The 12,680-nt window shown below is 41.0% G+C and overlaps 1 protein-coding gene across 1 annotated transcript; it reads right to left on the bottom strand.

Moving 5' to 3' along the window:
- Nucleotides 1–5,791: 5,791 nt before the first annotated feature.
- On the bottom strand, nt 5,792–7,942 carry LOC130870746 (60 kDa heat shock protein, mitochondrial-like). Its single transcript, XM_057763514.1, has one exon. The coding sequence runs from the start codon at nt 7,925–7,927 to the stop codon at nt 6,206–6,208; it is 1,722 nt and encodes a 573-aa protein (XP_057619497.1). The 5' UTR covers nt 7,928–7,942; the 3' UTR covers nt 5,792–6,205.
- Nucleotides 7,943–12,680: the final 4,738 nt, after the last annotated feature.

Genomic DNA, 12,680 nt, shown 5'->3' with positions numbered 1-12,680 from the left:
CACCTGTCCTGGATTGTTAGGATCAGGTACATCTATGACCAGAGCAACTGTGTGCCAGGGCTGAAAGCAGATTCCTCTTCTTCCTGACTCCTCTTCAGTCTCCCACTCATCTCTCAGTCCCCAACGGGACTCCCTCCTTCCCCAATCCTCATTATAAGCATATGGGGCTGATTGGCACACATAAGGAATCCTTCACCTTACAGTGCTTCAGCCTTTTCCAAAGTACCTTAATTTCTTGCATTAGCTGTTCTTTGTCAACAGATAAACTATTCTCTGTACTAGAGCTGAGGCTGCCTTCCCCATTTTCCAACTTGGAGGTTATTGCTATCTGGTTTTGCACCCAAAAGTGGGCAGACTTTGGCGCTAGTCTTAGTCCCGCACCGGATTTCAAAGTTCCCCCTGGTACCTCTGACATTTCCTTTTGGTCCCTATGTGACTCTGCTGATCCTATGGACCAGCGAGTCTCTTCCTCCTGTATTTCTACAAGTATCTCTTTAGCCGTGATGACCTCTGGTCTCACTTTCACTTTATCAGTAAGTAGGGCATCGCGAACCAGGTGCCATAGCGAAAAGGTAGATATAGGGAGGCTATCGGCACCCTCCTTTTGCAGCCATTTCTGCAAATCTGTTTTTACCTGTTTCCAATCAGAGATGTTCAAACCTCCACCTGTCAAAAACCATGGGCTTGCTGCGGCTATATTCTTTTTTTTTTCTTGATTTTCTTTTTCTTTTTTTTTTATTTTTAAATATTTATTTTTATTGTTTAATTTTGTGTGTGTGCATGTGGTTTTGTACATAACCTATTATTTTTTTTATTCTTTTTTACTTAAAATTTCCAACTGCTCCCCGTTTCCCATTTCCCTCCCCCAACTCCCACATATTGCCCCCTCCCCCCGCTCCCCTCCCCCTATCCCCACTCCACTTCTCCTCCCCCTAGTCCACTCCCCCTCCCTCTCGATACTGAAGAGCAGTCCAAATTCCCTGCTCTACATGAAGACCAAGGTCCTCCCACTTCTATCTAGGTCCAGGAAGGTGAGCTTCCAAACAGGCTTAAAAAAAAAATCTGTAGTTCTCTTTGACCATGGTCCCTTGTTTCTCTAAAAACTTAGCTATCTGACATATCAGGTCTCTCTTACTGCTTGTGGATCCCATTTTACCGCAATCCATACTTACCAGCCTAGGACGACGCCGACAGCTACCCCTTCTTTCTCAGATCTCGGTGGGAACCTCCACTTTGCCACGCCAGCATGGCAACTGTCGTTCTTCTAAGTGAGGGACGTCGGGATTAACACGCAACACAACTTCAGATTCTGCAGACAAGCCTTTTATTCTACTTTCTCACAAGTATATATAGCCCTCAGCAGGGGAGGCCAAACCAGCAATAGTAGGAAGCTCATCACCGTAACTCAATGGCTTAGGGGTAAATATCCTTAAAAACATTGCTGAAAACAACAGATTGTTCCTGTTTTTGTTTCTGTTTTCAACCAACCTCAAGAGTGCAAAACAGATCAAGTGGGAGTGTAAAGGCCTGTCCTCTAGGGACCCAACACTGGGCTGCTGTTGCGGATCAGGAACTCACTCACCCCTCTGATGGATCTTCTGGTACAGGATCAGAGCCCCTAGCTGGCCAGGGACCTCACAGACAAAAGGCCTACCTTGCTGCAGGCAGGCTATTGAAACCATAAAAAATGTTTTAAATAGAGGTAGAAGCATGCATGCATACAAGAGTCTATATAATTTAACTTTGTATCAATATACAAGAATAGATACCAATATAATTGTCTAAAAACAATAACTCACAAGTACCAATCTATTATCCCATCATTCAATTATCCTTCCTTTTTTCCAAAAAGATCCCTGAGCTTATAAAATTGCTCCCCCAACCCTCAACCATATACTAATTATAATCAACCCCTAACCGATGTCCCTAAACTCAAGAACAAACTTCAGTGGGAGAGGGGGCGTCATCCTCTAGAATTACTTCCAGCTGTCATGGGGGGTGATGTTCTTTCTGAGGGATCCTGTGAAAGTAAAATGGTGGTTAAATTTGAAGATCAATTTCTTTTAAAATTGCAAATAGTCTCTGAGTATTTTGTGGAGGTCTGGCCAGAATGTTGTAAAAGATGTGCACCATTTCAGCTAACCAAGTTGGAATCATCTTGTGCAGCTGGTACTCAAAACAGGTCTTGTAGTAGTGCTATCAGTATCATGACATCATATCAACCAGGTGGAGATGTTGTTATGGGGCCCCATCTTCTTCCTGGAAACTTCAAATGTCACTGCAGGAAAAACTCATTGTTCACTGTGAAAAACTTAAACATTAATCATATAGACATATACAGACATACATATATTCGATGAAAGACATGATAGATATATTCAATGAAAGGTACAATAGATATGAAGAAAAGCAAAGATGTTTTCTAAACTCATATTTCGTTCTGTCCCATATCATGGCTCTTGACATGAGACAGAAACTCTAGAAACTCTGGGTTTTTCTCTTAACAACAAGCTTGGAATTAGAGAGGGACTGAGCCAAAGTCCAACTCCAAAACCAGCTCTATAAATTTAGAAATAAAATATAGTATATCCTAGAGTTTTATACTCATGGAACCAGTTCAGTTTTCTTGAAAGTCCCTATTGAGCAGTTGTTTTTCCATCTGTCACTATTCAAACATCTAGGGTCCTTTGAATTTTTCAAAGATGAGTGTTTTCCTGCGGAGATAAGAACAGAACCCTGCTTCCATTCTATATGTTTTTCTTACCACCTGTATGATTATCATCATTGTGGATGAGCTGTCATTTCTCTTTTCCAAGAGGTTTCTCCTCTTCAAATCGAACCTTTATTAATTTTTATGGTATCCACAATTTTTCTTCTCCTGTGGAAACAAGAGCAAAACCCCTTCCCCAATGTAGCATATGTCCTGGATTCCATTGAGAGGTCAGCACTTCTTTGAAATAAACTGGTTGATTTATTTCAGCAGACTTTTCCATTATCCAATGTCTTTCTGCTGCTGTTGTTCCTTTCTCATTAGCATTAAGAAAATGCAAGGTTAATAAAGCATTATCAATCTATTCCTGGGGGTATTTTCCATCCCTTTCTGTTTATTCAGCATATTCTTTATAGTATGATTTGATCTTTCTATAACTGTCTGAACTGTAGGATTATTCAGTATACCTGTAATATGTTTTATATTATAATAAGCAAAAAAGCGTTTCATTTTCTTAGATACATATGCTGGACCATTGTCTGTCTTTATTTGTGCAGGTATACCCATGATGGCAGTAACTTCCAATAAATGTGTGATTACCGAATCAGCCTTTTCTGAGCTCAGGGCAGTTGCCCATTGAAAACCTGAATACGTGTCTATGGTGTGGTGTACATATTTTAATTTACCAAATTCCATAAAGTGGAACACATCCATCTGCCAGATTTCATTCCTTTGAGTACCCTTCGGATTACTCCCTGCAGGCAACGGTGTTTGATTATAGAAAGAACAAGTAGGACATCTCTTTATAATGTCCTTAGCTTGTTGTCATGTAATGGAAAACTCTTTCTTTAAGCATTTACTATTGATTTGACTTTTTTTTATGAAATTCTGAGGTCTGAAACACTCTTCCAATCATTAATTGATCAATTTCAGCATTACCTTGTGCTAGAGGACGAGGCAGACCCATATGGGACTGGATGTGTGTTATGTACATTGGACAAAGCCTATTCCTAATTATGTCTTGTACCTGGATAAACAATGAAGTCAACTCTGTGTCATCTGGTATAAATTCAGCGGTTTCAATATGCAAGATAACTCTTTCTGCATATTGTGAATCTGTAACAATATTAAGAGGTTCTTTAAAATCCCTTAGCACCATAAGAATGGCATATAATTCTGCCTTCTGGACAGAATTATAAGGGCTTTGTTCCACCTTACTCAATTCTTCCAATTTATAACCTGATTTCCCTGATTTATTTGCAACAGTATAAAACATATGGGCTCCAGTTATTGGGACATCAAGTACAATTCTAGGAAGAATCCAAGAAGTTCTCTTTATGATGTTAAGTCTCTCACTTTTGGGATAGTTGCTATTAATTTCTACAAAAAATAAGCACAAGCTCTTTGCCATGGTTCATTGTCTTCCCATAACTTTTTTATTTCCTCAGTAGTAGAAGGCACTACAATTTCTGCTGGGTCTATACCTGCTAGTTGACAACATCTCCGTTTACCTTTTATAATCAACTCAGAGGCTTTTTCCACATAAGTTTTTAATTTTTTACTTGGTTTATGAGGTATAAATATCCATGGTAAAATAATATCTCCCCTATGCATTAAAATCCCTGTAGAAGAAATTCTGGAAGGCAATATCACTAGTTTGCAACTAAGATTTGGGTTCACCCTATCCACATGTGCCTCCTGTAATTTTTCCTCAATCATTGCAGTTCCTTTTCTGCTTCAGCTGTCAATTTTCTGGGACTATTCAAATCTTTATTACCACCTAAGGTTTTGTTTAAATTAACTATTAGATCAGATGTTTTCCCATCAGCTGGTCATAGACTGTAAATTTCTCCTAACAATCTTTGGAAGTCATTAAGAGTCTGTAACTGGTCTCTTCTAATTTGTGCCTTTTGCGTCCTAATTTTCTGTAAGCTTATTCTGTAACCTAGGTAAATAACAGAATCTCCTCTTTGAATCTTTTCCGGAGCAATTTGTAATCTCCATTTAGGCAAGACTTTCTTCAAACATCCTTTCTATGGTATCTTTATTTGAAACAGAGAACAAAATGTCATCCATGTAATGATAAATTATGGACTTGGGAAATTGCTTATGAATTATTTCCAATAGCTTACTTACAAAATATTGGCACTATGTGGGACTAGTGAGCATCCCCTGTGGGAGGATAGTCCATTGATACCTTCTAGTAGGCTGAGAATTATTATAAGTAGGCACTGTGAAGGCAAATTTTTCTCTATCCTTGTAAAGGTTTAATGAAAAAACAATCTTTCAAATCAATAACTATAAGAGGCCATCCTTTTGGTAATAGAGAAGGCAAAGGAATTCCAGATTGTAGTGGACCCATAGGTTGAATTACCTTGTTGACAGCTCTTAGATCTGTTACCATTCTCCATTTACCAGATTTCTTTTTTACAACAAACACAGGAAAATTTCAAGGGCTGGTTGATTCTTCAATATGGTGAGTATCTAGTTGTTCTTGTACCAGCTGTTCCAAAGCCTGTAATTTATCTTCAGCTAGAGGCCACTGTTTGATCCATATTGGCTTCTCAGTTAACCATTTTAAAGGTAGGGCTGTTGATACCCATAAAGGTTTGGTATTTGCTGTATGTTCTTGCACAGCCTGAATAGCTGGTGACCTTTTTCCATAACACCTCATTATATCCTTCCCAGAATTATGAGTTCCTGGAACTACAGGAATGTTAATCTGGGTATTTCATTGCTGTAGCAGGTCACGACCCCATAAATTCATTGCAATATTGGCTATATATGGCCTTAGTCTTCCCATTTGCCCTGAAGGCCCTATGCATTCAACCCATCTGTGCTTTGTTTTACACAAGATAGGGTTCCAATTCCCAGGAACTGAACATCCGCCTCTTGAAGAGGCCAATTCGGATGAGAAGATTCTGGAGTAATGATACTTACATCCGCACCTGTGTCTAATAAGCCTTCAATAAAAATGCCATTTATACAGACTCTTAGCTTTGGTCTTTGATCTTTACTAGAAGTCTGCCAAAACATACATTTTTTTTAACTTTAAACAAAATTTTATTACACAAAGGTTGTCACATAATTGGATACTTCTCTACTTTGTACAGTTATCTCGCTCCACAGAAAGGCTGCCTCTGACCTCTCGTCTGGTGGCACAAGTGCCACAGTCCTGACCTTAGCGGACGGACCAGCAGGCCTGCCTCAGTGACTCAAGTTGAAAGCAGGACACTGGTATATGGCTCTTGCACCCAGTATCAGGAATGTACAAATGTCTTTATTCAAAAATACAAAATAAATTATCTGTAGGCATGGACAATGACAGCAGTAAACCATTATGTATTGTCAATGGGAACCAGTAACTGATGGTTATAGTGATCAGCCAGCCTTCTCTTCATTTTCTTCAGGAGCTTCTCTGAAGGTATCGGTGAGGAACCTGCCTTGAGCTTCCTGTCACAGTTCATTGGTAAGGGCAAAGCGCTATTCTAGGAATTAGAACATGCCACCTCCCATTCCCCCTCCCATTCCCCCCATTGCGCCCATTCCAGGGTCCTTCTCTTCTTTAGGAATTTCGGTCACTACAGCTTCTGCTGTCGTTAGCAAGGAGGCCACCCCAGCAGCATCCAGTAAAGCAGTTCTTATGACCTTTGTTGGATCAATGATTCCCTTCTCCACCATGTTCACAAATTCCCCGAGCATGGCATCATACCCAACTTCTGAGGAACTCTGCAGAATCTTCTCGACTATCAAAGACCCTTCAACACCCGCGTTCTTAGCAATGGTCATGGCGGGAATTTTGAGTGCTCTTTTAATAATGTCTATACCTATTTTCTGATCCTCATTAGAAGGCTTTAGGGAATCCAAGGCTGGGATGCAGCGGAGCAGAGCGCAGCCCCCGCCTAGCACGATGCCTTCTTCCACAGCTGCTCGCGTGGCATTGAGTGCGTCTGTAACTCTGTCTTTCTTCTCATTCACCTCCACATCGCTTGTTCCTCCAACCTTCAGTACAGCTACTCCATCTGAGAGCTTTGCGAGACGCTCGTTCAGCTTCTCCTTTTCGTATTCACTAGTGGTGATGTCGAGCTGCTCAGTGATCTCCTGGATGCGTTTCTCAATTTGAGCCTTGTCACCTTTTCCTTTCAAAAGCATGGCGTCATCCTTAGTGACAATGACCTCTCCAACTTTTCCTAAGTCGTGAGCTTGAACATCTTCAAGGTTTAGATTCAACCCCTCTTCTCCAAATACCGCACCACCAGTAGCAATAGCCATATCTTTAAGCTGGTTCTTCCTGTTGTCCCCAAACCCTGGCGCTTTGACCGCCACAACCTGAAGACCCACTTTCAGCCTGTTCAAGACCAGTGTGCTTAGAGCTTCTCCATCAACGTCCTCAGCAATGATGACCAAGGGCTTCCGATGAGCATTGGCGATTTCCAGAGCGGGCACGATGGACTGCACACTAGAAATCTCCTTTTCACTCAAAAGAACATAGGCGTCTTGGAATTCACATTTCTGACATTTTGATGTGTTAATAAAATACGGGGAAATATATCCTCTGTCAAACTTCATGCCTTCAATAATTTCTAACTCATCATTCAGGGTTTTCCCATCCTTCACTGTGATGACACCCTTCCTTCCCACCTTCTTCATCGCATCCGAAATCATGTTTCCAATATCTTTGTCTCCATTTGCAGAAATTGTAGCAACCTGAGCAATTTCTTCAGGGGTTGTCACGGGTTTAGATTGTTTTTTCAGTTCAGCAATTACAGCATCAACAGCCAACATCACACCTCTCCGGATTTCTACTGGGTTGGCCCCTTTGCTGATCTTCTCAAAGCCCTCCTTGGCAATAGAACGTGCCAGAACGGTAGCTGTGGTAGTGCCATCCCCGGCCTCTTCATTTGTGTTATTGGCAACATCTTGAACAAGTTTAGCTCCGATATTTTTGTATTTGTCCTTTAAATCAATTGACTTTGCCACAGTGACCCCATCTTTCGTTACTTTGGGACTTCCCCAACTCTGCTCAATAATCACCGTTCTTCCCTTTGGCCCCATGGTAACAGCTACAGCGTCAGCTAAAAGGTCTACACCTTGAAGCATTAAGGCTCGAGCATCCGCACCAAATTTCACATCTTTGGCATAGGCCCGAGTGAGATGAGGAGCCAGCGCCCCGGACACTGGTCTCATCTGGTGAAGGACTGTGGGTAGTCGAAGCATTTCTGCGGGGCGGCAGCGGGAGCGCACGAGGCGAAGCAGGCCGTCGGCGGCGAGTGAGGGCCAAAACATACATTTACTCTGTCCTACTGGATTTTTTTTTATTGAAAAAAAATTTTTCCGCCTCCTCCCCGCCTTCCATTTCCCTCCCCCTCCTCCAACCCCTCTCCCCCACCCCCCACTCCTCTTCTCCTCCCTCTCTGGCCCCAAGAGCAGTCAGTGTTCCCTGCCCTGTGGAAAGTCCAAGGTCCTCCCCACTCCATCCAGGTCTAGGAAGGTGAACATCCAAACTGTCTAGGCTCCCACAAAGCCAGAACCTGAAGTAGGATCAAAACCCCGTGCCATTGTCCTTGGCCTCTCATCAGCTCTCATTGTCCGCCATGTTCAGAGAGTCTGGTTTTATCCCATGCTTTTTCAGTCACAGTCCGGCTGGCCTTGGTGAGCTCCCAATAGATCAGACTCACTGTCTCAGTGGGTGGGTGCACCCCTCGTGGTCCTGCCTTCCTTGCTCATGTTCTCCCTCCTTCTGCTCCTCATTGGGACCTTGGGAGCTCAGTCCGGTGCTCCAGTGTGGGCCTCTGTCTCTATCTCCATCCATCGCTAGATGAAGGTTCTATGGTGATATGCAAGATATTCATCAGTATGGCTATAGGATAGGTTCATTTCAGGTTCCCTATCCTCAGCTGCCCAAGGAACTAACTGGGGACATTGCCCTGGCACCAGGTAGCCACTCCAGGTTCAAGTCTCTTGCCAACCCTTAGGTGGCTCCCTTAACTAAGATATGCGCTTCCCTGCTCACCTATCCAACCTTCCTTTATCTCCAATCATCCCATTTCCCCAAGTTCCCCCATCCTCTCCTTTACACTTTTCTCTCCCCATCTCCCCTTACTCCCATCCCACCCCACTCCCAAGATTCAAATTTTTTGCCAGGCAATCTTGTCTACTTCCCATAGCCAGGAGGATAACTATATGTTTTTCCTTGGGCTCACCCTCTTATTTAGCTTCTTTAGGATCACAAATTATAGACTCAGTGGCCCCTATCCACGGCTAGAAACCAATTATGAGTGAGTACATCCCATGATCTTCTTTTTGGGTCTGGGTTACCTCACTCAGGATAGTATTTTCTATTTCCATCCATTTGCATGCAAAATTTGAGAAATCATTGTTTTTTAGCACAGAGTAGTACTCTAATGTGTATATTCCACACTTTCTTCATCCATTCTTCCATTGAAGGACATCTAGGTTGCTTCCAGGTTCTGCCTATTACAAATAATGCTGCTATGAACATAGTTGAACAAATGCTTTTGTCATATGTTAGGGCATCTCTTGGGTATATTCACAAGAGTGGTATTGCTGGGTCCAGGGGTAGGTTGATCCCAAATTTCCTGAGAAACCACTACACTGATTTTCAAAGTAGTTGCACAAGTTTGCATTCCCACCAGCAATGGATGAGAGTACCCCTTTCTCCACAACCTCTCCAGCAAAGGCTATCCTTGGTGTTTTGATTTTAGCCATTCTGACAGGTATAAGATGATATCTCAAAGTTGTTTTGATTTGCATTTCCCTGATCGCTAAGGAGGTTGAGCATGTCTTTAAGTGTCTTTTGGCCATTTGAACTTCTTCTGTTGAGAATTCTCTGTTCAGTTCAGTGCCCCATTTTTTAATTGGGTTAATTAGCATTTTAACGTCTAGTTTCTTGAGTTCTTTATATATTTTGGAGATCAGACTTCTGTCTGTTGTGGGGTTGGTGAAGATCTTCTCCCAGTCAGTAGGCTGCCTTTTTGTCTTAGTGACAGTGTCCTTTGCTTTACAGAAGTTTCTCAGTTTCAGGAGGTCCCATTTATTCAATGTTGCCCTTAATGTCTGTGCTGTTGGGGTTATACATAGGAAGCGATCTCCTGTGCCCATGTGTTGTAGGGTACTTCCCATTTTCTCTTCTATCAGGTTCAGTTTGTTCAGATTGATATTGCGGTCTTTGATCCATTTGGACTTGAGTTTTGTGCATGGTGATAGATATGGGTCTATTTTCATTCTTCTACAGGTTGACATCCAGTTGTGCTAGCACCATTTGTTGAAGATGCTTTCTTTCTTCTATTGTATACTTTTAGCTCCTTTATCGAAAATGAGGTGTTCATAGGTTTGTGGGTTAAAATCAGGGTCTTCTATATAATTCCATTGGTCGACTTCTCTGTTTTTATGCCAGTACCACACTGTTTTCATTACTGTAGCTCTGTAATAGAGTTTGAAGTCAGGGATGGTAATGCCTCCAGAGGTTTCTTCATTGTATAAGATTGTTTTGGCTATCCTGGGTTTTTTGTTTTTCCATATAAAGTTGATTATTGTCTTCTCAAGATCTGTGAAGAATTTTGATGGGACCTTGATGGGGATTGCATTGAATCTATAAATTGCCTTTGGTAGAATTGCCATTTTTACTATGTTGATCCTCCCAATCCAAGAGCATGGGAGATTCCTCCATTTTCTGGTATCCTCTTCAATTTCTTTGTTCAATTCCTTAAAGTTCTTGTCAAATAGATCTTTCACTTCCTTGGTTAGAGTTACCCCAAGATATTTTATGCTGTTTGAGGCTATCGTGAAAGGTGATGATTCTCTTATTTCCCTCTCTGCTTCCATATCCTTTGTGTATAAGAGGGCAACTGATTTTTTTGGAGTTGATCTTGTATCCTGCCACATTGCTAAAGGTGTTTATCTGCTGTTGGAGTTCTTTGGTGGAGTTTTTGGGGTCACTTATGTACACTATCATATCATCTGCAAATAATGAAAGTGTAACTTCTTCCTTTCCAATTCGAATCCCTTGATCCCCTTATGTTGCCTTATTGCTATTGCTAAAACTTCAAGGACTATATTGAAGAGGTATGGGGAGAGTGGACAGCTTTGGCGTGTTCCTGATTTTAGTGGGATGGCTTTAAGTTTCTCTCCATTTAATTTGATGTTAGCTGTTGGTTTGCTGTAAATAGCTTTAATTATATTTAGATATGACCCTTGTATCCCTAATCTCTCCAAGACTTTTATCATAAAGGGATGTTGAATTTTGTCAAATGCTTTTTCAGCATCTAATGAAATGATCATATGGTTTTTTTCTTTCAGTTTATTTATATGATGGATTAAATTGATAGATTTGCGTATGTTGAACCAGCCCTGCATCTCTGGGATGAAGCCTACTTGATCATAATGGATAATTTTTCTAATGTGGTCTTGGATTCTGTTTGCCAGTATTTTGTTGAGGATTTTGCGTCGATGTTCATGAGTGAGATTGGCCTGTAATTCTCTTTCTTGGTTGTGTCTTTGTGTGGTTTTGGTATCAGAGTTACTGTAGCTTCCTAAAAGGAATTTTGCAATGACTCCTCTATTTCTATATTGTGAAATACATTAAGGAGTATAGGCATTAGGTCTTCTTGGAAGATCTGGTAGAATTCCGCATTGATGCTGTCTGGTCCAGGACTTTTTTTGGAAGGGAGGTTTTTGATAACAGCTTCTAATTCTTAGCGACTAACCGGTCTATTTAGGTTGTTCTCCTGGTCCTGGTTTAACTTTGGTATATGGTATGTATCTAAAAAAGTGTCCATTTCTTTTACATTTTCCAGATTTGTGGCATACAGGCTTTTGTAGTAAGATCTAACGATTCTCTGAATTTCCTCTGTGTCTGTGGTTATGTCCCCCTTTTCATTTCTGATCTTATTAATTTGCTAATTCTCTCTCTGCCGTTTGATTAGTTTGGATAGGGGCTTATCAATCTTGTTGATTTTCTCCAGGAACCAGCTTTTTGATTTATTGATTCTTTCAATTGTTTTCTGTGTTTCTATTTTGTTGATTTCAGCCCTCAGTTTGATTATTTCCAGTCTTCTACTCCTCCTAGGTGAGTCTGCTTCTTTTTTTCTAGCGCTTTCAGGTTGGCTGTTAAATCTCCAATGTGTACTTTCTCTGTTTTCTTTAAGTGGGCACTTAGTGCTATGAACTTTCCTCTGAGCACTGCTTTCATAGTGTCCCATAAGTTTGAGTATGTTGTTTCTTTGTTTTCATTGAATTCAAGGAAGACTTTAATTTCTTTCTTTATTTCTTCCTTAATCCAGGTATGGTTGATTAGTTGACTGTTCATTTTCCATGAGTTTGTAGGCTTTCTGGAGGTAGCATTGTTGTTGAACTCTAGCTTTAATCCATGGTGATCTGATAAAATACAGGTGGTTACTAATATTTTTTTTGTAACTCTGGATGTATGCTTTGCTACCGAGTTTGTGGTCAATTTTTGAGAAGGTTCCATGAGCTGCAGAGAAGAAGGTATATTCTCTCCTATTTGGGTGGAATATTCTATAGATGTCTGTTAAGTCCATTTGATTCATTACCTCCATTAATTCTCTTATTTCCCTATTAGGTTTCTGTCTAATTGACCTGTCCATTGGTGAGAGAGGACTGTTGAAGTCTCCTACTATTAGTGTGTGCGGTTTGATGTCTGGCTTGAGTTTTAGCACTGTTTCTTTTACGTACGTGGGTGCTTTTATATTAGGGGCATAGATATTCAGGATTGAGACTTCATTCTGATGAACTGTTCCTGTTATGAGTAGAAAATGTCCCTCTCCATCTCTTCTGATTGATTTAAGTTTGAAGTCAACTTTGTTAGAAATTAGTATGGCCACACCTTCTTGTTTCTTAGGTCCATTTGCTTGATAAGCCTTTTGCCAGCCCTTTACTCTGAGTAGGTGCCTGTCTTTGTTGTTGAGGTGTGTTTCTTGTAAACAGCAGA

The sequence above is a fragment of the Chionomys nivalis genome, chromosome 3 (genome assembly GCF_950005125.1).
Source record: "Chionomys nivalis chromosome 3, mChiNiv1.1, whole genome shotgun sequence".
Classification (NCBI taxonomy): Eukaryota; Metazoa; Chordata; class Mammalia; order Rodentia; family Cricetidae; genus Chionomys; species Chionomys nivalis.
Note: the sequence above shows the minus strand (reverse complement) of the source record. Positions and strands in the feature narration are given on the sequence as shown.